General features: G+C 46.8%; 1 protein-coding gene across 1 annotated transcript in view; it reads left to right on the forward strand.

The window, feature by feature from the left end:
* The window catches only part of TEDC1 (tubulin epsilon and delta complex 1), a 72,277-nt gene extending 49,013 nt beyond the window's left edge, over positions 1-23,264 (forward strand). Inside the window, exons 7-8 of the mRNA XM_063165317.1 lie at positions 1,462-1,674; positions 22,024-23,264. Coding sequence (XP_063021387.1) covers positions 1,462-1,674; positions 22,024-22,380 — 570 coding nt within the window. The 3' untranslated portion in view covers positions 22,381-23,264. The remainder of the gene's footprint in view (positions 1-1,461; positions 1,675-22,023) is intronic.
* The last annotated feature ends 3,436 nt before the right edge of the window (positions 23,265-26,700 follow it).

A 26,700-nucleotide genomic window follows, 5' to 3' on the forward strand; every position in this document is an offset into this window, starting at 1 on the left:
CTTTGTGCCAGCTCCCAGCACCAGTGCTTGCCTAGAAAGGAGCTTCTGCAGGGTGTCCTGTGCCATTCTTAGCTGTCTTATGAAGCTTTTTCTTGCATGAGTCTAAGAATCTCTTGCTCTGAATTAAGCCAGTTTTTAACCTACCTTCTGAGGAAAGAGAGAAAGAGGAGAAAAAAATAAAATTTCCCATCCTCTTTATAGCAATCTTTTATATAAGTGAAGGTTGTTAGCATGTCACTGCCTTCCCAGTCCCTGTTTCTAGGCTAAGCTGAAATTTTGATGTCTTTATGTGTCCTTGTAGGCCATACATTCCAGCTTTTGATCTTTGTTGCTGCTCTCATCTGGGACTTCCCCTCCTGTTTGTCTGTGTTTAACTTCAAGTGCCTCACCTGCGTGTCAGCATTACAGTCAGCACTCTTCTCTCCCTGGGACTTGTGGTTATGGTTTGTGACACGGTGCTTGACTTGAGCAGTGTGACATTGGTGGCTTTGGCTCTCTGACATCTCCTCCAGCAGCGCTAATGATGCACTTGGCTTTTCCTTGCTCGTGTACAGACCACGCTGCTCAACTGCTGAATTTCCTGCCAGTGGTTCTAAATTACCCCTTCAGTTGCTAAAGATAATTTTGGATGCAAATTATGTCCTTAAAAGAGAAGATTATGACCTCTCCTATTGAATGTCTTCTTGATAACAGTATGGAAATAAATATTTGATATTCTGTGAGTGAGGCCTATGTCCTTTAGTTATGCTGTGCTATTCAGGCTTGAAAAATGTGTGTTTCTGCACAGTCTGTGCACCAGAGTGTATAGATGGGCTCTGAATGTTTTGTTTAAATGCTTTTGGGTTTTTCTGTGGGTTTTTTTTTTCCCCCTTGAGTATTTGAAATAGCAGTTGCTACCTTGGAAGGCAATTGCACAGTTAATTATCAAACCAGCTCGATGGTCATGGTCAAGCAGAGCTGTCAGCTCCTGACCAGTCTGGAGCAGGGATCCCTGGGTGTTTCTCAGCTTGTGGAGTTTTCCATGGGCACAAGTGACCCTGTGGGTGTTAGAATGGGGGCTGTCCTGAACAGTGTGAACATGTACCTCCCTGCTCATCACTTTGTTACCAAAAGCCCTAGGAGTGCATCCAAGCTCAGAATTTGAGAGGAAGGGCATGTCTAGAGCTGCTGCAGTGCTGATCACCTCCATCTCAGGAGTGTTACTTTATGCTTTAGTGCAGTGCAGAGTAGCTGACTGTGCAGTGCTTTCTAAAATAAGCTAGGTTAGCAACATAAGTTTTCTGTTAACTTGGAAACGTGTTATAGTGAACTGAGGGGGTTCTCTCTTAAAATAACTCTGAAATTGTGGAGCAACTGTAGATTGAGATGGCAGCAGTGAATTCCTAGCTAAGAATTACCACAAGGATGGGGGGAACCATTTTAGCTCCTGCTGAAAAGTAACTTTTATTGTTTTTTGTTTAGGAAACTGTGTTGGATGACATGGCTGAGGAGGGAAATATGTGTGAGTCCCAGGATGCTGATGTGGCAAAAAGAAGGCTGCCAGAGGTGACCTCCTGCTGCCCCTGGGCTGCCAGGCTGGCTGGGCAAATGGACAGGTTATCCAGGGACCTGCTGGCTCTGCAGGAGCAGCTGCATCAGCTCGTGGCTCAGAGAAAGGCTGCCTGGTGGGAGAAGGTAAGGGCTGGGGTGCTGCTCATCATCCCTGCAGATGGTTTAATCCTGCACTTTTCAGCTCTCTGTCCATGGCCTGTCCAAGGACAGGGCCCTGTGGCTGCTCTGTGCCACCCTTGCTGCTGTCACAGTGCCAGGGCTGCAGCTCCCTGGGGCTTTGTGCCCACAGCCTGCCCAGTGCTCCTACAAACACAAAGAGAGGACAAACAAAACCAGTGTTCTCCTGGAAGGGCAGGCTTCAAAGCACAGGCACTGCAGAGGAGAAAAGAGAAAGAAAAGAGGAGGAGTCATGGCAGCCCCCAGAGGGGATGGATGCAGCAGGCTGAAAGCAGTGCTGATGGTCACAGTGAGAAAATGAAGTATTTACAGGGAAAGAGGCCAGGGCTTGTCGTCTTTCATGGAATTAGGAGTCTTTGAAATGTCTGATGGGGAAGGAAGAAGAGGAATTTGAAACCTGTGAAGTGAGGGAAGAGACTGAGCCCAAGATTTGATGGCAGAACAGCCTGGCTGTGGGAGGCTGGCTGTGGAGGAAAGCAGGTGATATGAAGGAAGGGTGCCTGGTATTTGATGTACAAGGATGGGGAGACACTGGGAAGCACCCAGAGCGCTGGTGGGGCATAAATAAAGGAGGTTTAGGTAATGTAGGTGTGGAAGGTGAATCTGAGTACCAACATCCTGGCACAAGGAGAACAATGAAGATGCAGGCATAAAAAACTCGTGATTCTTTCCAGGCAGCAAGGGGAGAGAAGGCTGCCAGAGAATCCACAATATCTGTGGGTGGAGAAAAAGTAAAAGAAACTGTTGGGATGACAGAGCAGTAATAAAATTGCTGTATCACCAGCAGTAATAAAATTGCTGTATCACCACTTTGTGTCTGTCTTAACTCAGGAGAGGGTTTTTTTAGCCCAGAGTATTTGATTTTTTTTTCTTTTCAGGACAGAGGGGAGTGTGTGGTTTTAGATTGGGGTGTTGGTAGACAGGATTGCAGATCAGCTGACACAATGGAAAATGGCAGGTTGTCAGATCAAAAAGTATCTGCCCAAGAGTTCAAAAGGTGGCTGGAGTGGGAAAAGTGTGTGCAGAGCTAATTGCTCTCTTCCACCTTAAGCATAAGGAGCTAATTAGGATCAGTGGGACAGGGTGGGCACCAGGAGCTGCTGCTTCACACAGAGTACAGAACTTCTTCCCACAGGGCACTGTGGGTATAAGCATTGTACATGGGTTTGAAATCTGCTGTACACGTTCTTGGGAGTTGAAATCCATCAAAGACTATAAAATATGCAGATACAAATTGCAACCTTATGAGTTAGTGGGAGAACAAATCATTGCAGGCTGGGGGAATATCCTGAGGAAGCATACCCATGTATTTACATTTGTCTCAGAGCCTTCTCTGGGCACTTGCTGTCACTCACTGTCAGTGATGGGATACTGGACTAGGCAGATCTCTAGAATCATCAGATTTGCTTGTTCCTGGGCAAAATGGACATGACTGTTGTGGGACCACTCAGACCTTGAATTCTAAAAATAAAATTTCCAGTGCATGATTTCTAAAGCAAGATATGCTCTGACTTCTCTTATATGTTACAATATATATGATGTTAGGTGTTACATAATATCACACTGATTTTTTGTTTTTTTAATAATTAAATTCAGAGTTTAAGTCCAGAAAGATTTAACTGATGATTTCTTCTTTGAAATAGATGCACTGATTGGATTTGAATAATGGTTGGTCTCGTTCCAGTGTTTCTGAGATTCTCTGGATGTCATATGAGTTTGTGACTGTGATAAATGGAGTGCATCTTAAGTGTGTTGTTAAAAGGCTGGTTTACCACAAATGCCTTCTCTTCTGCATATGCCCTGAAACAGAATTGTTTTGTAATGCTACATGACAGCATTTTTTGGAATGCTTGGGGTCAGATGACTCTCCATCAATCCACTTTATATCAAGCCTTGCTTTGCATAGTGCTGCTGCTTTTGTGATGGTTTCTTTCTGTGGTCTGTCCTTTTTTCCCACAGCCAGGATGCTTGCTGAATGCAGGCTCCTCTATCAAGTGCATGTTTCTGACCCTTTCTTTTCCCTGGAGAAATGAGCTTATCAAATCTTTCCTTCTATATTATTTTTTAATCAAACAAAGAGAAGGCACAGCAGTAGCTGAAGCCATTATCACTCACTTTGTATCTTGCAGTACTGAGACATCTGGAAATTATCTTGGCTCCTACAGGCATGCCCAGCTGAGGGCCAGCACAGTTTATTACAGCTCTTATGTCCACTACCTTGTACTTGACAAAGAACCTGATAATCCACAGAGTGTTTGTGTCTGTTGTTGCCAGTAGGGCTGATGTCTGTGCCAGGGCACTGGGTAGGAACTGTTCTGAGCAGCAGAACTGAGTGCTGAAATGTCATGGGCAAGGGGAGAGAGAGCACAATTCCTGCAGGGGGAATGATGGCTGGGATCTGCTGAGTTCCTGCAGGAGGGAATGATGGCTGGGATCTGCTGAGTTCCTGCAATAGGGAATGATGGCTGGGATCTGCTGAGTTCCTGCAATAGGGAATGGTGGCTGGGATCTGCTGAGTTCCTGCAGGGAAGAATGATGGCTGGGATCTGCTGAGTTCCTGCAATAGGGAATGGTGGCTGGGATCTGCTGAGTTCCTGAGGGAGGAATGGTGGCTGGGATCTGCTGAGTTCCTGAGGGAAGAATGGTGGCTGGGATCTGCTGAGTTCCTGAGGGAGGAATGGTGGCTGGGATCTGCTGAGTTCCTGAGGGAGGAATGGTGGCTGGGATCTGCTGAGTTCCTGCAGGGAAGAATGATGGCTGGGATCTGCTGAGTTCCTGAGGGAGGAATGATGGCTGGGATCTGCTGAGTTCCTGCAATAGGGAATGATGGCTGGGATCTGCTGAGTTCCTGAGGGAGGAATGGTGGCTGGGATCTGCTGAGTTCCTGCAATAGGGAATGATGGCTGGGATCTGCTGAGTTCCTGCAGAGGGGAATGATGGCTGGGATCTGCTGAGTTCCTGCAGGAGGGAATGATGGCTGGGATCTGCTGAGTTCCTGAGGGAGGAATGATGGCTGGGATCTGCTGAGTTCCTGAGGGAGGAATGATGGCTGGGATCTGCTGAGTTCCTGCAATAGGGAATGGTGGCTGGGATCTGCTGAGTTCCTGCAATAGGGAATGGTGGCTGGGATCTGCTGAGTTCCTGAGGGAGGAATGGTGGCTGGGATCTGCTGAGTTCCTGAGGGAGGAATGATGGCTGGGATCTGCTGAGTTCCTGAGGGAGGAATGATGGCTGGGATCTGCTGAGTTCCTGCAGGGAAGAATGATGGCTGGGATCTGCTGAGTTCCTGAGGGAGGGAATGGTGGCTGGGATCTGCTGAGTTCCTGCAATAGGGAATGGTGGCTGGGATCTGCTGAGTTCCTGAGGGAGGAATGATGGCTGGGATCTGCTGAGTTCCTGCAATAGGGAGGAATGGTGGCTGGGATCTGCTGAGTTCCTGCAGGAGGGAATGGTGGCTGGGATCTGCTGAGTTCCTGCAATAGGGAATGGTGGCTGGAATATGCTGAGTTCCTGCAGGAGGGAATGGTGGCTGGGATCTGCTGAGTCCCTGAGGGAGGAATGGTGGCTGGGATCTGCTGAGTTCCTGCAATAGGGAATGGTGGCTGGGATCTGCTGAGTTCCTGCAATAGGGAATGGTGGCTGGGATCTGCTGAGTTCCTGCAATAGGGAATGATGGCTGGGATCTGCTGAGTTCCTGCAGGAGGGAATGATGGCTGGGATCTGCTGAGTTCCTGAGGGAGGAATGGTGGCTGGGATCTGCTGAGTTCCTGAGGGAGGAATGGTGGCTGGGATCTGCTGAGTTCCTGAGGGAGGAATGGTGGCTGGGATCTGCTGAGTTCCTGCAATAGGGAATGGTGGCTGGGATCTGCTGAGTTCCTGAGGGAGGAATGGTGGCTGGGATCTGCTGAGTTCCTGCAATAGGGAATGGTGGCTGGGATCTGCTGAGTTCCTGAGGGAGGAATGGTGGCTGGGATCTGCTGAGTTCCTGCAATAGGGAATGGTGGCTGGGATCTGCTGAGTTCCTGAGGGAGGAATGATGGCTGGGATCTGCTGAGTTCCTGCAGGAGGGAATGATGGCTGGGATCTGCTGAGTTCCTGCAATAGGGAGGAATGGTGGCTGGGATCTGCTGAGTTCCTGCAATAGGGAATGGTGGCTGGGATCTGCTGAGTTCCTGCAATAGGGAATGATGGCTGGGATCTGCTGAGTTCCTGCAGGAGGGAATGATGGCTGGGATCTGCTGAGTTCCTGAGGGAGGAATGGTGGCTGGGATCTGCTGAGTTCCTGCAATAGGGAATGGTGGCTGGGATCTGCTGAGTTCCTGAGGGAGGAATGGTGGCTGGGATCTGCTGAGTTCCTGAGGGAGGAATGGTGGCTGGGATCTGCTGAATTCCTGAGGGAGGAATGGTGGCTGGGATCTGCTGGAACTCTCTGCAGGGACTGGTGAGCATGTGGGCAGGAGTGGCTGCATTGGTGCAATTTGCAAATGGCATTTGATGCAGGCCCTGTGTCCTGGGTTGACTATATGATGCTTTTATCCCAAATCATCTGTTCTCTTTATGCTGAATAATAAGTTTTGCACCTTTAAGACTTTTTCCAAAGAGTGAAGAAGCAGCAGTTTGTTTTCAGACACTGCTCTCACTCCTCCACATTCCTGCTCCTGTACTGTGGTGTCTGTGGATGGACAGACAGCGGGACAGAGCTCTTCTTTGCTTTAGTTAGTTTAGCTAGCTGAGGCAAAGAAGTTCCCTGTGGACTGTGGGGCTGAATCCCTAGAAGCAGCAGCAAAGGATTATTGAGGGTCCCTGTGCCGAGTAGGGAAGTGGTGAAACATCAGAAAAAGTGCATGGAGATAAATCCAGGCTAACACATCTGAAGGAAGCATTGTAATTTTACACGCGTTTCTTTGGATTGTCGTGGCACGTGAGTGAGCTCTGTGGAAAGGTCAGTGGTCAGAAACACTAAACTGGATCCTAAAACTATTAGGGAAGCAGAAAAAAAGCAAAACTTGAAACATTCTCCTCTCTTTCTGGAATGTGATGTGGTGGTGGTCCCATTCATAAATTAAAATAAAAGGTGCTTGAGCTGGAAAGGAGCAGGGAGGGGATGCAGAGATGACCCGAGTTGTGAAAGGTTTTTCTGAGGAAACTTACTGGGCTCCTTGCATAAGAAGGGGAGAGAATGCTGAGTGCATCACAATGGAGCAGGAGGAAGCATTTTTTATGTTCTTCTGATGCTCCTTGGTTTTCGTGTGGGTGAACCTAGAGGAAATTACTCCACCTGCTTCAAGACTGTGGTTTGGCCTTGAAAACCTGTTGAAGTGTCTTTCATTTAGGAAAGCCTGAAGTTGATTAGTCTATTTATTTTGGACTGTGCAGAGGTGCTTCAGATGGGTTAAAGTCATTGCTGTGCCATGATGCCTGGTTTGCACCATTGAATGTAATTTATGATTCAGGATGTGGTTTCAGGAGGAATGAATCTATTTGTTGGAAGTTTGATCACTTGCACACTGTGATTCTGGTAGTTAAAACTATCAATCTTAAGTCTCTTAAAATTAAGAAAATTACTTTACTTCTTTTTTTTATAATAAAATTTTTCTTTTTCTTGTTTTCTTTTGTTTGTTTCTGCCTACCCCCAGCTGTTTCTTTGATTATGTGCTTGGAATGACTCTGAAATGATTTAACCTTTCAGGGACGTTCACTAGAAGACATTTGAATGCTGCCATGGGATTTGGGTGATTTGTGAAACCCTGATTAATAGGACATTTTAACTGATACCCATCTCTAGGCAGCAGTGTTGAGTGCCTTGGAGGAGAAAAGGCATATGACAGAGGTGTGATCTGAATATGGGGCTTTCTTTCTGTTAGCTTTGCTCTTTTCTGTGCAGTACTGGGCAAATAATCATTTCTTTGGTGACATTTTGGGGATCTGGAAATGAACAAAAAGAGGAGGGAAATGGTTAAGCTTTAAGAACATTTCTTCTCTCATAAACAAACTTAACTCTAAGAGATGAAATCTCCTAATCCCAGAAGAGAACTTGTTTGTTTGCTTTTTCCTTTCTGAATATTCTGTTACCTGCTCCTCTATTAGAGGGGAGGATTGGATTTCAGTCTGTGTTAACACATTTGGCATCCACAAGCTGAAATGCAGAGTGGTTGACTCCAAGTGGTAATTGTTTACAGTTTTTGTCACATAAATGCTGGTACCATTCCCAGCTTTTGCTGAGACTTGGGATATTGTATGCTGGGAGCCTCTGTGTTCTCCTGCATTTAGAAGCAAGGCTCCTTTGGGATGGTGGGACGGAGCTTGCTCATGCATACATCTCTGAGGCACAGAGCAGGAAGGCTTGGAGCCATTCATCTGAGCTAGAACAGGCTCTTTCCACAGCAGGATTCCACCCACAAGTTCTGGTGGCTGTGCTTGCTTGGCTGGTGGTGTGTCTGAGCAGCCAGGTGAGACTGCAGCCCTGACCTGGACCAGACCTCCATAGTCACAGTGGGAGGCCACTGGAACCTATATTTTGTCTCTCTATTTTTCTCCTGATCCATCTCCTCCCCTCCATTCAGTAATCTCCAGCCTTCCCAAACCCTAGCAGCTGTGTCCTGGGTAGGGATGGGAGGATGCAGGGCTGCCCTTTGAATTCTCCGTGGGCTGGGGAGGGGCTGGACAGGACAGGGATGTTTTGTTTTCTCCTCCTGGGGACAGGGTGGGATGCAGGGGTGGCAGGAGTGGCCAGGGGCACCCAGTCAGGTGAAACACAGAGGCACTTTCAATCCATCCCAGGAGTTCTGTGGTTCACATAAATGTTTTGCCATTGCCAGCTCATTGCAGCACAGAGACCTTGAGAGTCTGCAAAGGAGAGACCTTTCTTCTAAGGTTCTTACATTTATAAAAGACTAAATGGTTTTTGATTCATTTTGATTTAAGGCTTCAATATTTAGAGTAGGGAAGCAGCTCCAGGAGCTGATGCTGGAACCTGATCTTACTTCTCTTTGTGGTCGGGGTTTTTTTTGTTTCTCTTACCAAGACTTAGTTGAATTTTATCAAGTCAGAAAAATGCAGTTCCAAAGTTTTTCTTTATGCCTCATAATGATTGGAGAGGGGGGTGAGGAGCTGTGGGTCCCTAGTAGCCACTGCTAGGAGAAGATAAATCTTGTTGCTGCCTGCAGCATGGGAATGGTGAGGGGCACCTGGGCTGGCTCCCTGGGCTGAGTTCCTTCCTGCACTGCTGCAGGGCTGGGTTGTGTTTCCCCTGCCTTAAACCAGGGATTTGTGGCAAAGCTGCAGCTGAGCTCTCACTGAAGAACTCTCTGAGGCTTGTCAAAACCACCTTTTTTTGGTGTGGGGGGTTTTTTTCTGTTATTTTTCTGTGAGCAGGCTGTTCCCATTTCATCTTTGCTGTTGCTGCTGTTGATTCTGGTTCCCTGGGCTTTTTGCTAATATGAAGATGTTAGTGTAGTGAGCAGTTAATTATCCATGCTGTCTGGGGTGCAGGAAGTGGAGGAGTGCTGGGGAATGGCTCAGTGCTGGTGGATTTCCTCAGTCAGCACATTCCCTTTCCTGCTCCCAGAACGTTTTTGTGCTCCACTCTGTATTTGCGAAGCTCCATCTGGAGCCCTGAGCAGCTGTCAGTGGAGCTGCTCATGCGAGAAGGAATTGAAGAAGTAGCAAGACCACAAGAGCAGCTTTGGGAAGGCCATGGTTGGCTGGGCCCAGATGCCTGGGCAGGGGGGAACCCACAGAGATCAACCCAAACATCCATCAAAGGCAGCACTGGGGGCACAGACAGGGGGACGGCAGCGAGGGACGCGTCTGCTGGCTCTTATGTGCAGCTCTTAGTTAAATGTAGGATTAAATCTGCTGCTGGTGGAATTGCTGTGGCTCTAGCAGATTTGGCCATTAGAAAATATGAAGCTGCTGTAAACAGTAGGGAGTAAATACTGATCTTTATATTTGCTCTTTGCTCTTGGATTTCCTTGCATTGGCTTGTTCCTCACTCATCAATATTCCTGGCAGGAGATCTGAGGCTGCTTGTCTGTGCTAGGTGCCTGCAGAGATCCAGGTGGAAGGCAGAGTGCTCTCTCTCCTGATGGAAGGAGAAAGGGAATCACACCTGTGCACCTGGATCTCCTTTGACAGCAGGATCTAAGATCTGCTTTAGACCTGAAGTCCCAATTGGCCTGGTTTAGGGCTGGGGTGCATGTGAAAAGTTACTGTACAGAAGCAGAGCTGGAAGATTGTTTGAAGGACTCTTGCTTGCCAGGCTTGAATAGTCAACGTTGAGCTTGCAGCATACCAAGGGTTGGAAAGAGAAGTGTTTATTCTTCATTTGCAGATGCAACTTTTTGTGCAGATTGCTGACAGAGTGACGAGCTCTGAGTGTGAGCCACAGAGGCACTCTGTGTACCAGTGGCTAAATCAGCAAACTGATTTCAAACACACACAAAAACCGTAACTGGAAATAAATTACCTAGCCTGACATTTTTCATGGGGCTTATGTAGGCTAAAAGACTGCAGCTCCTTGGGGAGGAGGGGATCATGAAAAACTCGAGTGCTGTCTCCTGGTCTGTGTGCAGAACTCTGGGGTTTGAAGGAAGCAAAGTGGGTGAAAGTTTTTCTTGCTTCCCAAAAGCTTTCCCTTCCTTGCCAAAATGCAGAATGTTTGCTCAGGTGACAGGATCAGTTAAAGTATAATAAATAACCAGGGTTAATATTTCACTTGCATTATTTACGAAGATGTTGGCTACTGACCAAGGCAATGAAACATGTAATAAATGCAGCTGGAGAATTATACTCCAGTAAATTTCAGATGAGCTTTATTTAATGATACAGTGTAAAAAACCCCATTGCAATGAGAGAAGCCACTGTTTTGTAGCCACTGTAAATGTTTTAGTGCATTTTTAAGAAATAAGTATAGCACTTAGGCTCCCACAGCTAAAGCACACAATAAAACAAGGATGAAGACTTGGAATGTCTGCAGGGCTCAGATGCACAAGATATGGAAGCACAGCCCCCAGCACTGCTATTTTTTGAAAAGCTTCAATGCTGATGGGTGGGATTTGAGGCACCAGAAACCAGAGAGTTACTGGATTTTGTCTTGTACAAAAGAGCCACAAGAGCACACAAGGGCAGCATTTGGGGGGTCACAGCTAATTCTGGCTGGCAGAGGCTGGGTTAAACCCCAGGCAGGGGCTCATTGTAGCCAGCTCCACCTGGAGCTCTGTCAGGGTGTTTCACTGCCCCTTTAGGGTGGGTTTGGGGGCAGGAATTTGCAGGAGGCCCCAGGCTGCCTTTGCAGCTCCAGGCAGGCTGTGGGGATGGGCTCCCCTCTGCCAGCAGCAGCTGGGGTCACTGAGTGCCTGGGGTCACTGAGTTTTGGGGTTTTGTTTTTGGTGAGTTCACAGAGGTGCTTTTAGAAGGATTCTTTGCATCCAGGCATTCAAAGCTTAACTCTTGTTTCCTTTGTTCTTGAAACCCTGGCCTTGTTCTCTCAGTTGCCTGCCTGAAATCAAGGGTACTTGATCATAAGAGAAGAAAGCATCCACCTTGTTTGTGTCTTTGTCCCTTGTGCTTGGGGAAGAGCTGACATAAAAGTACATCTGTAATTTAGTGTTGTCGCATATCTTCTCTCCAGCCAGAAATGCATCTAAATAAAGCCTTAGTACTCTTCTGAGCTCCAAGCTCACCATTTCCCTGCAATTTAGTGGCTCTCTCAGCCCTGAGAGCTGTTTGATTGTCTCCCTTTGCAGGCTGGCTGTAGGACCTGGCCTTTGGCTGCTGTAGGAGTCCCAGGGGCCATCCAGGCAGCCTCACATCCACCTGCAGCTGCTGCTCACCCTCAGACTGGGAGGTAACAGACCCTGTGGATGCACTGTGAGAGCAGTGGCTTTAGAAAATATGCACCGAACCTCTGGAAGTGTTTTCTGTAGAAAATCTCCACCTGGGAGTTGAAGTTCCTTTTCCTTGTGCCATGGCTGTGGGTAGGCTGTGCTGCTGGAATGACCTTCACTGCTCTGGATCCCAAAAGTTGGGATAGGAGCTGCAGGGCTGGCTGCTGGGGGAGGTTCTGCAGCGCCCCTGGAAGGGACTAGGGTGTATTTTCTAACTGGGAACAAAACCAGTTTGGGGATGAACAAATTCCCTATAAGTCATGGTGGTTTTTTTGGGCTTTGTTTTTGTTTGTAATTCTTGGGTAAGAAGAACCCTTTTCTGAAAATTTGTATGACTAGGTGGTAGTACCTTCCTCTCATCTGGGTATTTTAGGAGTGCTTTGTAGGAACATTTCTTTTGTTGGCTGTCCTTACAAGGACCCCATTGCTTGGATTTCAAGTTTCACATCCTGTTCTCTCGAAGCGGGATGATTCAGACAAGTGCAGGGCACAAGCAGCACTCTTTCTGAAGTGGCTACTTCCATGCTGTGCAGTGATAAAAGTGTTCTAAAAGCAAAGTGGGACCCTCCAAGCCTCTGCAGGCCACTTGGATCTGAGATGATCTATCATCAGTGTTTGTCTCTGCTGCCCAAGATAAAAGTTTGGTAGAACAAATTGAAAAGCAAGTGAGCAATTTATTATCCAAAGCAATCCTTGTCTGTTGCCTTCCTTTGTAATTTGTAGTTGTCAGGGTCTTTTTCAGAGTAGCACAGCAGCCTTTTTGCAAGTGTCTAAATTACTTACACTGACATATTCTGGTTTTCATATCATATATTTTAAGTATGTGCCTATTCCTACTTTAATTTCTGTGATCTTCTAATGGAATTCAAGGGTTTGGGAAAGTCTAGAGATAAAACTGTAGTTAAAAAGAAATGCATTTTGAAAGGCTGGAATGGTAGAATGGAACTTTTTAAATTACTGTAAAATGCTCGAGATTTCTAATTTGAAGAAGAAAATAGTTGGTGGGGTTTTTTTTGTTTGTTTGGTTTTTTTTTGTTTTTGGTTTGGTTTGGTTTGGTTTTTTTCCTCTTATTTCCTGTTGTGTGCATTCAGAATTGTGTGGGACATGGGACTTTCACAAGCCTGGACTGTGTCTCCTGGCAGTGGCTGGTGAGGAGTGTGCAGGTTTGCTGACGCTGCTTGGGGCTGTGCCAGTGACAGGCATGCCCAGCTTGGGAAGCAGCTGAGGAGCTTTAGGTGAGCTCCTGCCTCCAGAGCACAGGGATTCTGCTCAGCTTGGATGCTCTTGCTGAAGTTTTGTGTCTGCTCTCTTTGTGCTGGCATCCTCTTCAGGTGAGCAAGGTGGTGCAGAAATTTCTTTGAAGACCATTTTTTATTTTAAGACCTGTCGTTGTCTGGATCTGCAGAGTTGCTGCAGTAATATAATTACATTTTTGACTCCTGTTTGGTTTTTTCCTTTGTTTTCAGTTGCTCTCCTCAAAAGTTAAACACTGGGAAGCAAACCCCAAGAAAAATCTGTTACCCATCCTGACAAGATCAGGTCACTCCCTGTTGTGAAATTATCTGAGTCAAATGGTTTAATTAGCATCTGGCTTCCCATTGCTGTGCTTCCTCACCACCTTTCCTTTGGAGAGAACAGTGTGGATCTGAAGGCTTTGGAAGTGCTCTGCAGTATGTGATGTTTAATTGAAGCAGAGAGCAGCAGTGCCAGCTCTTCTCCTCAGATGCAGCTAAGGGTGTTCTGGGTATTAAAATTGTATTTTTAGGTATCAGATCTGTTCCTAGGTAAGACAGGTAACCAGCTTCTCCCTGGTATTCCCATGTTTGGAATGACAATAGGTGCACCAGGAGCCAGCATTCTGATGGTGAGTGTCTTGCTTCAAAATGCATAAGATTGGAGATGCATACATTCCAGATTCCTCCCTAATTGCAGGAAATTGCAGATCCCAGCAAAATTTGGAATGCAGCTGCTTATATAATTACATCTTCTGTCAGTTGCTATAGCTCAGCTTTACAGCCCTTTTAAAATATCTTCATAGTTTATGGGACAAATAATGCCCCTGTTAATGTTACTTTGGGATCACCCCTTTCATTTATTCACCACTAGTTCCAAAGGACTGAGATTTTTCCTCATGCTGAACTAAAAACAGTGTTAAAAATTGGTGATTATATTAAGGCGAGGTTTTGCTTTAGCTGCTGTAATTATTAAGCCAAAAGACATAATTGCAGTTTCTTCCTGTTGCTGGGCTCGGGTTTAGAAAGAAGTACCAATTCCTGCACCTCAGGTCAATTTGATTTTGGTTACATGCAAACCTTTCCATTTTATGGCCTTTGGGAATAGAGGGTAATGGGTCATGGAAAAGTTGTTAGGTTATTGGCAGCTAAGTGTTGCTATCTGCCACTGGTCACTGAAGGACAGATAAGATAGAGATCACAATTCAGAGTTTAATGAAATGTGCTGGCACCACTTACACCACCATCGCAGCTGGGAAATGGCTGAAAGGTTGGAAAGGATTAATGGAAGGGCAGTAAAGGAATGAATTTGGTCTGGCTTCTTGAGAAGTGAGAAAAGTGTAATTCAACCAAGGCAAAGTTCATAGCTGGACCGTGTTCTGCAAATTCCTGGGCAGAAGTGGAATTTTGAGGGTGTTAGGCTTTGGATGGAGCATGGTATGAGCAGAGCCAGTGGCTGAGGTGGAGCTTGCTGGAAAGGGGTGTGTTTTGAACCATAACTGCATTTCACTGCTGGGGTGGTGCAGTGATAGGGCAGTATTTTAATCTGTTGGAGTCTGTGTTTAGAAACCCAAAGCTATACGTTTCTAGTTTACCAAAATGTAGCAGAACATTGCAGAAATTACCAGGTGAGAGACTGGAGCCTGTGCTTTGTGATAGATTAGACTATTCAAACACTTTATTATGACTTTAATCCTCCAGTGCATGAAAACTGGCATTAAATGGGCTATTTAAAGTCTCTTTGTGTACAATCAATGCTCTCACGAGAAGAAAGAAACCTCATTTAGGCAGGACAGTGTGGGAAGTCTTCAGCTATTAAAATAGAAAGCGATGGTTTCTAGCTTTTTAAACTGGTTAGTCTTGAATGTGTAGAAATTGCAGCTGAAAATTAAAACCCTTGAAAGCTGACAGCAGAGAAGCTTGATTCAATGAGACAAGGTTTATAGAGCTGCAGTACTAACTCTGTAACTTCCTTACAGGCTTGGAATTACATTTGGGCAAGTTCCTATAAGACATGAATTTGAAATTAGGGTGAGGTGTTTTTTATAGTAGAACACCTGCTTACTCAGTGTTGTGGTGTTTCCAGAACAGCTGATTTCAGATATTGCTTTTGCTTTAAACTTGTGGGCTTTTGTATACAAGCAGCAAATGCCTTTAGATTATTTTCTGAAAGTTGGGGGTCTGATTTTCCTTCTCAGCAAAAGTCTGAACTTCATGGGCTCTGCAGGGTCCTGTCCCTCTTGCTCTATTACTTTTCCCAGCAGTAGGAGCTGCAGGATGTGATTTTCCATCAATTATGCATTCACAGCATCCCTTGAAATGGTGCCTTTCTCTGCTCCTCTGAGCCTGAATGGGTCACTGTGTGCAGCTAAGGAAGGAAAGCATTTGTCATACTCTCAACCATCATTGTTAAAAAAAAAAAAAAAAACAAACCAAACATTTTTGTTAAAAGAAACTGGTGCCCCCACCAAATTATTTTTTATTGATAAAGGAGGCTAAAGCCCTCACCCTATTTATGTGTGAAAAAAGCTTTGTTTTTATGGCTTCGGGGTCACACAGGCCCTCCTGGGTTATTGATTTTTGTTCTGTACATAGAGAAGCAGTGCTGGCATGTTCAGTTCCTGCCATCTCTGATGACATTTGAGACAAACTGTGCTTGAGCATCCCCTTTGGGTTCTGCCTTCGTGGCCACTCTGTGTGCAGCAAGGTACAGAATGCATGTTGGACAGTGAGGAAATCCTTGGACAGGAGCACAACGGGCTGGTGGTGGGTGGGAGTTGTGGCATCCCTCTGGCTCTTTTGGTTACATTCTGCTTTCTGTTCATATCTACTGGTATTTCTCCTGGACTTAGAGGGGACTCTGCTCTTCCCCCTACTGTGTTATTGATACTTCAGCTTATTCTTTCCTTTTGCTCATTTCTTTTGTACTTGGTGCTGGCTTGTAAGTGCTTACAAGGAAGGCTTTCTTAAAAGTAGTCTGCAAATCCTTGTTTATCCCTTTTCCTGTATCCTGTTTTCTGTATCCCAGATAGACTGTCAGCTGGGATTGCAGCTCTGCAAGGCATTTCTTGGGGGGGTGGTAGGGAAAAACCACTAAACTGTAGGGCAGCACAAGGTATAAATAGTAATCCTTTATGAGGTGTTTGTACTGATTAAAGACAAGTGCCTGTAAGGCTCAGCCCCTGGGCTGATTTGTGTTCCACTCTGGAAAGGGAGAGCTCCTGAAGCAGTGTTAATTTGCCATTCCTGGTTTCCAGTGCCCAGCTGTCAGGATTTCTGCTCCATCCCAGTGATATCTCCATGCTTATCCTGCTTTCATTCCTCACTTGCAGATCTTTATCTAAAATTGATTCTTGTCTGTTGAATGAGAGTCTGCTCAGTTTGCAGGGAGGCTGAGAGCCCTGGGCAGCTCTCCAGGCTGGTGAAGCCATTGCTGGAGATGTTGTGATGTGCTGGGGAGTGTCTGACCCTTCATTGATCTTGTATTGCCCAGCATGGAATATTTCACTCCATCCTTTTCAGCTGCCCAGGCACAGGGACCTTCTTAGGCATGATGGTTTTAAAATAAAACTTGGAAATGAGCAGCCTTCAGGAATACAAAATTCTGCAAGTCAGATGCTGTTTGGTGTTTTCAGAGCTTATGAAATGTGTTGGGTTATTATGCCCTGATGGCAAAGGAGCCTGACTTGGTGGCTTGGATATTGTGTCTGTTTATATTTCCTAATTTCCTTTCACTCCTCAACCCCAAAAGACAAGATCTGAGATTTTTTTCTGTTTGTTCCTTGTGTCTGGGAGCACAAAGGAGGCTCATTGTGTTTTCTGGCAAAGGCAGTCATCACAGTCTGTAGTATCTGTGCAGCTTGGCAAGGATAATTTGTATTTCATCCTCTATGCATGTGGGGTCTTCTCCCTGTTCATAAGGGAAATGTGAGAGGAGGAGTGGACAGATAGGACTGGAGGCAGAAAATGTGCCATTCCTAGGCTTGTGCAGTGTGTTTTTTCTGAACAATACTGTTCTAGATGTTTCTGCAAAACTCCTAGAATAATGTGAAGGGATTGTGATTTAAAAGTAATGACATGATTCTGGTCTTTATCATCCCCTTCAAAAGAAATTCCAGCCACTTGTTTGCAATTCCTTCTTTGAAGCTGGCAGCAATACAATCAAAAAAATGGAAATGCTCCTATAATTCCCCCTCCTGCTCCTGGAAATGGATGTTTGGACCTTTCCTTGCTGCTGCTTTTTAAACCTGCATCTCTATCTAGTGGCTTCCTTCAAGGGTGCAACTGTGAGGCTTTCAGGTTGCCATGTGAGGTTTCAACAAGCTGAAATGTTGACTTCCAGCATTTGGGAGATTGTCACTTCAGCTAGGCCATTACTGGGAATGATTTAAGGAACATGATGTGGTTATCCAGATCTCTCAGCATCTCTTTGGGATGTCTTGCGTGTTGGTTACATTCTCTCCGAATAAATTCACATTCAGCTTTCTTTTCAGCAGAAAAACAAATAATTTGTGTGTAATTTTTACCGCATTTTTTTATTAGTGAGTTATTAAAAATGGGAGAGAGATCAGCCTCATTCCAGACCCTGTGGAATGAAACACAGAGCTCTGGGAAGCTCTTTACCAGAAAGGTGCAGCCAAATGTGAGGGAGCTGAGGGCTGGAAGGTCTCCTTTTGGGAGGGATCAGGTGAGCTGAGTGTGGGGGGCATCCAAGCAGGAGATGGAAGCAGAGCTTCACTAGCAGGAGAGCTGGGGCTGTCCACAGGGCACATTGTGACATGGTCAGGAGAGGTGAATGTGGGTAACACTGTTGTGGCCTGAAAGCTGTGCAACATGCAAAGAAACTGGAAGGCAGCTCACTCAAAATATGCAATGTTACCTTTGCCATGACTTGCCCACTGAAGTCACTGTTACAAGATTTATTCAAAGCCGGAGGATGCCCAGGACTGAAAACAGGTGAGATAGTACTGGCTGTTCTCTTCATCCAGCCAGCTGCCTTTGGGTAGGAGACATTTCAGAGCAGGCTGTGCTGAGGAGGTGCTGGAGGAGTTAATCATGTGTGTGGGTGTTTGCAGGCTCAAAGCCTCTCCTGTGCATTGGTGCAGGAGTTAATCCAGCACGGTGGATTGGCCAAGCTGCCTGCTCAGCCTGGTGTCTGGATGTGCCTCCCCTTTGGCTGTTCCCCTTTCCAGCTCTGTTCTGGCCCATCCTTTTCTGCTTTGGCCATTTTCCTCAGTCAGATCAGCCTGGGTGCTTTGTGAAGGCAGCATCCCAGTGGTGTCCCGGGGAGGTGGTCAGTCCTTCCCACAGCTGCTGGATGTCCTGCCCTTGGTGCCACCGTGCCACCAGCTGTGTGCCCACCCTCAGCCCGTGTTGCAGAGGTCTGTTTGATTACAGTGCTGATTCCTGTGCACATTCCTGCTTGTGGGCATGCCAGCAGGAGCTGTGCCCGTGCACACTGCAGCCCTTAGCACCCTGGCAGCTCTGGGGAGCACAGCCCAGGCTGGCTGTCACTGTGGTCCCTGCTCAGTCTGCTCCCAGATGCAGCACTGCTCCCTGCAACTCCACTGGTTTGTTGGCTTCTTCTTAGAACATCTAAATTATTACAGTTTTCCTGTTAGTTTTTAGTTCCTAATACCTTTTGAAGACTGAAGTTATCTAAAGGAGAGCATCTGGGACACTGAGGGCAGTTTGGCCATTGTCCTGTGCCAAAGAGCAGCCATGAAATGAAGAGCTGGGGAGGGAGAGGCCAAGGCACTGCAGAGCAGGATGTGTGTCAGGGTGGAGATGCTGATTCTCCATCAGCTGATTCCCTCCGTGTTTGCAGTGGAATTTCTCCAAGTGCACCGGGTCCCTTTGGGATGAGGATGGCTCTGTGCAAGTGAAAAGATGATTATCATGTTGTTGTATTTATTTGGAGAGGATGTGCAGCGGTTTTCAGACAGCTCCACGCACCTAATTGGGAATTCAAATTCCAGCTGGTAGATTGAGGCTGAAAGGCAGAGCTGTGGGATGGAAACGGGCAGGCACAAAATGCTGAGGCTCCTAATCTTTTACAGTATGTTTGTTTAATACAAAGTGGTCTATTGAGATTGTTTTGCAGAGTAGAATAATCATTGTGTGCTGACTAATGGGAGACAGCAAGCTGTTAAAGAGCATCAATTAACCATACAGGAGGAGATTATTGAGTATTTTCACAAGCATTCAGGGTGTGAAGAGTAAAGGATATTGCTTGAAGGTAACCCTCAGAGATTTTTAGCAGTTGAAATCTATAAACTGCAACAAGAGTATCTGTGGCCATGCATATGTTTGCAGAGCCTTCCAAGAACAGAACTGGAGTTGGCTTTGCAGTTCCAGATTGTGCTGATAGGAAATAAATAGTGCTTTGCTGAACTTATGTTATTTAATATTGATAATTTTAAAGATTTCCCCTCTTAAATTTACATAATTTATCTCAGGAAACACTGGTCCTCTTTGTAGAAGCTAGCATGTGCAACATCCTTCTGATGCTTGGGTGCAGGTGCTGTTACACTTCTGTTCCCTGGCTCTAGGGCTGCTGTCCTTGTCCTTAGAACTGCTCCTGCTTGCCTGAGTAATTCCCATCCCTGCTGCTGCTGTGGGTCAGAGCTGGATGCACTCAGTGCTCAGAGGAGCATGCTGCTCCTCCATCATGTGCCTTGCTTAATGGATAATAAAATTCTCCAGTTTTGACTGGTGGAGAGTATGAAAACCTATGTTTCATTAAGAATGCTTTTATACAGCCTTACTGTGCTTCTGCTGGAGTTTAATGTGAAAAATAAATAACATCTTGTGGGCTCTGTTTGCTGAGTGATGTTGTTGTTTGTAACTGATGGGAAATTTTCCCCATCCTGGATTCCAGTGTTAAATCCACTTTGTGCAAACATCATTTTCCATTTATTCATTGGCTGTGGGGAGTCCAAATAACACTGAATTTATTTTTTCAGTGTCGTTCCTTCTGAAGTGATGTTAGAGGATTGCACCTCAGTTATTCTTACAGGCAACAGCGAGAGATGTCCCTGGGATTCCTTGGGGATTATGATAAAGAGGGACCCCTGGTTCTTGGACAAGGACAAAGATAGACTTCTCTCAGCTTCAATTCTCTGTTCAAATGCCTTAATCAACAGAGGTCTCCTTTAACAGATGGTTCTGCATCGATAAAGCCTTTAATGTCTTAGTAAAAATTCAGAGAAATTTACTCCTTTTCTGATTTGATTGATTTTCTTAATCTTCTTTAAGCTGGGGCTGAGGGGTGAGAATAACTCATCAGAAGACTATGGAGAGGATTAATTACTTGGCTGCAAAACTCCTGAAGATATTCTGCAGGAAGATGTGGGATGAAGTTGGTGTCTGGAGGAATTTAGCTGTGACAGCAGCTGTCACACCTGCAGGGTTTCACTGTCAGACAGTGCGCACTGATCCCCTGCACGCCATCCCCTTCTCAGCTTGTTTCAGTAATAAAACCTTCCCCCTGATCTGGGGGATAAAATTCCTTTTCTTCTCTGACCCTGAGCAGCTGCAGCTCCACAGGGGAAATGCTGCAGGTGCTTCACTACCTCAGGACCCTTGTCCTTGCAGCTGGGGCTGCTTTGAGCTCTGCCTGATCTCTGGTGCTTCAGAGAGCTGCCAAAACATCCCTGGCTTTACAGGCAACTTGTCAGAGCCGTGCTGTCCGTGGCACAGATATCTTAATGCAGATCTGCAGATTTCAAACCCCAAGGAGTTGTTCAGCTTCACCCACAGGCTGGAAGGGGAGGGGTTGCAGAGCAGTTTCAGGGCTGGAAGGGGTATCATTAGCACTGAGCTTGACCTGAGCTGAGCTTTGGCCAAAGGCTCTGTCCCTGGAGCTGCACTGAAGCATTTCATGGTTCATTATCCTCACAGTAGGAAACAGTGTCTTACTCTGAAGCTGAATATCTTAACTCCAATTTTGATCTTCTTATGGCTTTGTCAGCAAAGTCTGATCTTTATCACTTTTTCCCCCCCACTTCTTTTTAGGAAGTAAAACAAACTGTGTGTCTGTCTCCATGAATGGAATATTTTGACCTCTCTAAGTTTCATATTCTGAGGTTTGTTTTCTGGGCTGTGGGTCACTGGATGCCCTGCCTGTGACTCCTGCTCTCTGTTTCCCTGTGGTTTTTGAGGCGCAAACTCCAGAACTGTGCACAAGTCTCAGGAGAGCTCTGGGATTTGTGCAGGTTGCAGAGGCAGCATTGCTTTGGGGAAACTTTGCTGCTTTTTGACTGAGTTGATTTGGCAGCTTTGTGCCATAGCAGAAACAGAAAATCCCATTGGGCCAAGAGCCATTTCCCTGAAGGCCTTAGCAGGGTGCCTCTTTTACAGATGTTTCTCCACTGACAAGTGCATTTTGAGATGAGTCACTGAATTCATATTTAATCCACGAGTAAAATTGGCAAGGCAATTACCATCTTGCAAGTTCTTCAAATCAAATTGTTGGAGAACATTAAATCAAATGCTTTGGAAAAATCCCAGTATATACAATTGCTTTTATAATCCAGACTGTGATGCTGTCACAAGAGAAGCTTTTGTTTTATTGGGACTTGTCTTCAGTGAAAGTGTGCTGCCTGGTACTCATTTTGGTCTTGGCCTCTGCTTGACTCTGCTCCATTATTTTCCTTTTCCTAATTGTTATCCCATAATGAGAACTGAGAATTAAGGAATTGCTTGCTTACAGTTGTCACCCCTACTTTTCAGCATTGCCAAGTGCAAGGAGACATTTGCAAGCCAAAATAATGCTGCTGTTCACGAGGCAGTTGATCTGTCATGAGAACCTGGTGGCTCAGAGCACAGCAGGGATGCAGGTGGCTCTGCTGGCTCTCCCTTTTTGCTCTGGAGCCACCCCAGCCACAGAGAGAGGGAAGCATGCACACACCTTGCGTGTAATTCATCACTGGAGGGGCTGCTGGGCTGGGAATGTGCAAGAAGTGACTGCAGGCAGCTCTGGGTCCTGGGGCTGCTGCCTGGCTGAAAGCACAGCTCAGCTTCATCCGCTTTGCTCTGCCACGCTCACAGCTGGCTCCTCTTTTTGGTACATCCCAGTCCAAACGTGATGTTTGGTGTTGTTTGCTGGGGGAGGATTTCTTTCACACAAATGTACCCTACTCTTCCCTTCCTGTTCTTTTTCTTCCCTCTACAGGTGGCAGCAAGAGAAGAGCTGCAGAAGGAGAGGTTCTCTGCCACTGCTAGAAAAGCACAGGAAAGCACTGAGCTGAAACTGAGGGGTCTCACATCGCTCTGTGCTCCACAGAAAACCAGAATGCATGGTTTGTGCAGGCTGGTGCTGAGGAACAAACAGCCTGCCAGCAAAGTGGCCTCTGGTCAGTGTGTGTCCAAGGAGGCTGCTGCAGCTCTCAGGGCTGCAGAGGTGATCAGAGAGCTGCAGCTGAGGGAGGCCAGCCTGCAGAGAGAGCTGCAGCAGCTGCAGCAGCAGTGCAGGACCAGGCTGGATGGCATTGCAGAGGGCTTGGAGGGAGTGATTTGTATCTCCCCCTGAAAAGAGAAACCTGGGCTGGGAGAGGCAGAGGAATAGAGTGGCTTGGTCACACTGTGCAGCCTGGCACGGGGGTGTGTGAGCTGAGGAACCAAATGGAATTTTTAATTCTGCAGCCTGGGAATCATAACTTGTTACTGCTTTGTGACTTGCGCTGGGGCCACAACCCCAGTGCTCTCTCTGCAGCCCCTTTATTGCTAACCCTGACAATTAAATCCTGCATTAGGCCTTGGTGGGAGCGTGCATAGATCTCCCTTTTATCTTCTGGATTTCTGGTTCTTCTGCCAAGCCCTGGGCTCTTTACAGTGCTCAGCTGCGAGGCACGGTGTACACTGAGGCTGTGCATTGAAGTACTAATTGCATTCAATATTTCCCAGCAACTGGAAGAGTTCATTAGTCAGAAAAATCCAAGTATTGGAGAACATGAAAAATACCAAGGCTTAGAGAGATTGGAAATATTCAAGAGTGTGTTGTTTTAATTCAGCTGCTCGGAGTATTTGTGGCAGCTGTAATGTAGTCACAATAAAGAAAAACAAATGCCTAATAACAAATAAAGCACTGAGCTGATTTCATTTACTGGTGTGATGCACTTGAAGTAATTGGGTTCTCAAAGAGAACAAACTAGAAACCATTCCATCAGCTCCTGAGTCACAGTGAGATGGATAACTTCTGGGCCTGCTATAGGAAGTTTCTGTGGTACAGAAATACAACCCTAACTTCCACACTTGAGGAGTCTCCAGGTTCTGTCTCTGAAGGCTTCTTCCCTTGGAACAGTGAAATGCTTTTCCTTTGGCCTTAATTTCCTACCCTTTTCTGCTTTGCTTTCACCAAGGAATATTTTTATGTTCTAGTTGTACACTCTGACAAATAAATAATATTTCAAGAAACCCGTCTGCGTTTCATTTGTGAATTGCTGTGAGCAGTGGGGTTTGGTTTGTCTGGGGAAGCAGCCCGTGGGAGCAGGGTGTTTGTGTGTGCTGTGCAAGGCTGTCAGTCACAGCCAGGGTTCCTGCTGGCACTGGGAGTGACACAGTCCTGGAGCAGGAGCTCCCTGTGGGGCTGGCAAGGTCCGTGTCTGGCGCAGGTGGCCCCAGGCTGCTGCTCCTGGAAGAATCTCCATGGCTTTGAAAAGCCAGCGCACACCACTCTGCTTTCCAAAGCATCTCTGTAGGTGCAGGGCACCTGTTTCAGGCTGGTACAACTTTGGGCAGGTGTTGGCTCCAGGACTGCTGACATTTAATGTCTGAGAGGGCTCATTCAGACAGATTTCACAGAAAATTATTAATGAATGGGAGTGAAGCAGTATATCCCAGAACTAACAAGAGTGCCAGCACCAGTCTCTTTGAGTATTTTATATCCTCCTTTAGCTTTTATACGAGGAAATTTTCATACTGCATCACATTTAGGCTTAAAACGCTGCCCTCAAAAGATCTTTCCTTCTCCTGGGATACTCAGCAGAGAAGAGTGGGCAAATATTCTTGAGCGTGGCAAGAGCCCTCAGATTCAAGTGCAGCTCCAGCTCATGGCCTGCTGTGGCTTCTCAGGGCTGGCTCAGTGCTGAATACCAGGATCTATTACCCTGCTGTGCCCTGACCCTGACAGGAGTCCCTTGGGGGTGACATTTCCTGGGGTCAGCCCTTTGTCACCGCACACTGAGTGCCCTGTGCCTCTGTGCAGCCAAGGGCCCCTTGAGCAGGGACTGCAGCTGGCAGCACCTTGCCCCTGCTTCACCCTGGAGAAGTGGTTTTATCTCAGGGTGAGAAAGGCAGTGCTCAGTGTGTGCGTGTGGTGTGCAGAAGTGCCCACAGCTGTAGGAGGACACAGTATGGGTAATGTAGAATGTAATCTTATCCCCCAACGAGTTGCAGCTGGACCCTATTGCTAACGATTAGGAGCAGGCCTGATGATAACAGGCAACACCTGTAAGAACAAGAGGATAAAAATAAGAACAAGAGGCATAAAAGAGTGGATTGGTGGGAGCTGGAGTCAGATGGCTGCTGCAAGGACCAGGAACAGTCAGTGCTTAGAGGAGATGCCTGCGAGAAACTTTGAGGAGGTGTGAAACTCTGGTGCTACAGAATCCTTGCAACCTAATGATAATAGAACTCTTGTAATATATAAGACAATGTTGCAACATAACTTTAATAGAACTGTTGTAATATGTAAGACAACACACAGTGACTGGCACTGACCTGCATGGCACAAGCCACTGTGCTGGAGTGGCCCCGTGGGAGCTGTCAGGAGAGCTGGAGCTGCCTGTCCTGGAGTGTCCATCAGGATTGCTGCACCTGAGGTAGCCCCGAGGTTCTCACCTTTCCCCTGGGCTGCTGTGCTGTGGGTCTTGTTAGGATCTGCTGACCCCCGCTCTGTGTGGGATTTTTGGGGTCCCCTGTTGTTGGGAGGAATGATGAATCTGACTCCATGTCAGAATGACATGATGAATGATGAATCTGACTCCATGTTCTCAGACAGCTGTGTTATATTAAAGAATATAATGTACTAAACTATACTAAAGAATACAGAAAGGATACAGACAGAAGGCTGAAAGATAATAATGAAAACTCGTGACTCTCTCCAGAGCCTCAACACAGCTGGGCTGTAATTGGCCAATGAGTAAAAACAATTCACATGAAACCAATGGAACAATCACCTCTTGGTAAACAATGTCCAGACCACATTCCAAAGCAGCAAAACACAGGAGAAGCAAATCAGATAATTATTGTTTTCCTTTTTCTCTGAGGCTTCTCAGCTTCCCAGGAGCAAAGTCCTGGGCAAAGAGATTTTTCAGAAAATGTGACAGTGACAATTCTGCCCTGCCTTTTGGTTCAGGTACCAATTAGCTTGAACCACAGCAGCTACTCTGCAGGCCCTGGTGAAGGTCAGCAATCTGTTCTGAGCTGGCAGTGGTTTCAGATAAAATATTGCAGCCTCTCCTTCCTTTCCCTCTTTTTCAGCACAGAGTGCACAAGATGCTCTGAGGGCTTGGTGCTCTCCCACACAGAGTTTTGGAGGATCATTTTTCTTTTTAAAAATCACAGCGCCTCCCCAGGAGCTGGGCACACAGGGGCTGAGCTCTGGTTATGCCCTGGTGACTGGTCACAGCTTTTGAGGCATATCCATGCATCTGGAATACAGCTCTGCAGTCCTCATGAGCTTGGTGAGCCATCAGCTGTCTCTCCAGTACTGCTGGGAGCTGATGAGTGACCAACACCACGTAAAAGCCTAAGAAAACATCCCCAGATTAACACCAGCTGCAGTGAGGGCAGGAAAGTGAACAGAGTGACCACAGTTACACTAAATGTGGTGTAACCTAGGAGCAAATAGGTGTTTGTCACCTCACAGGGTCACCATGGCATTTGTGGTGTGTCAGTCCCTGGGGCCTGGTGCTGTGCCAGCAGCTGAGGATGCTGCAGGAGGGGGAATGGCTGCCCTGGGAGAGCAGGACAGGCAGCACCCACGTGTCTGGTTCCTCTGTGGCAGATGCTGTGACAGGAGGAGCGTGACTCAAGCAGTTCATGCCACCCATGGGCCCCTGCATGCTTCTGAAATGTTAAGCATTACTTCACAGAAAGTGTAGAGTGTTGTAAACACCCCCCCACAGGCTGAAAGCAAAGCCAGAAGCTGACGGGAGGTTTGCCCTTTGCCATCCCACCATGCTGGTTGTACATTTCCTGTGGAAGCAGGAATCTGCCCTGGAATTGTTGATGGAGTTGGGCACAGGAGAGCAGGAGGGTGTGGGCTGGGGAAGCTGTGTGAGTGTCTCACTGTTGGACTCAGGTGGTGGGGGGAGCTGGGGGTGATGCTGTCCAAGCATTTGGGGTGGGCAGCAGTGGTTTGGTTTGCTTTCTGCTTTGTAGGTGAATCCTGAAGGGAGGAGTTTGGGTTTGGATCCAGCTGGGAACTAAGTGATGCTGGGAAAGAGAGGAGCCTGTGCTGAAAAAGCAGGAGAGCAGGTTTAAATCAGCACCTGGCAGAGGTGCTGCATGTGCTTGTCAGGTACCCCTGGCGAGGGTCAGGCGGGGCAGAGCTGTCCCATGTTCACCTGGTGACAGCTGACAGCACAGCCTGTCCACGTGGAGCCCCATCACAGCTGCTCCTCCTGGGCTGGGAGCACCTGGCCTTGGCTTCCTGCTCTGCTGGTGCTTCACTGCAGACAGGCTGGGATGCTGAGATGATGCTGCAGTGTTCAAACCCACACTGCTTGATGGAACTCAGGACATCCCTCTGCCTGCCCCAGATTGCCAGGACCCTGCCAGGGGGCTCAGAGACCCTGGCACAGAGCCCAAGGCACCTGTGACTTTGATTATGACCCAGGGAGCAAGT

The sequence above is a fragment of the Melospiza melodia genome, chromosome 11, assembly GCF_035770615.1.
Source record: "Melospiza melodia melodia isolate bMelMel2 chromosome 11, bMelMel2.pri, whole genome shotgun sequence".
NCBI classification, from domain to species: Eukaryota; Metazoa; Chordata; class Aves; order Passeriformes; family Passerellidae; genus Melospiza; species Melospiza melodia.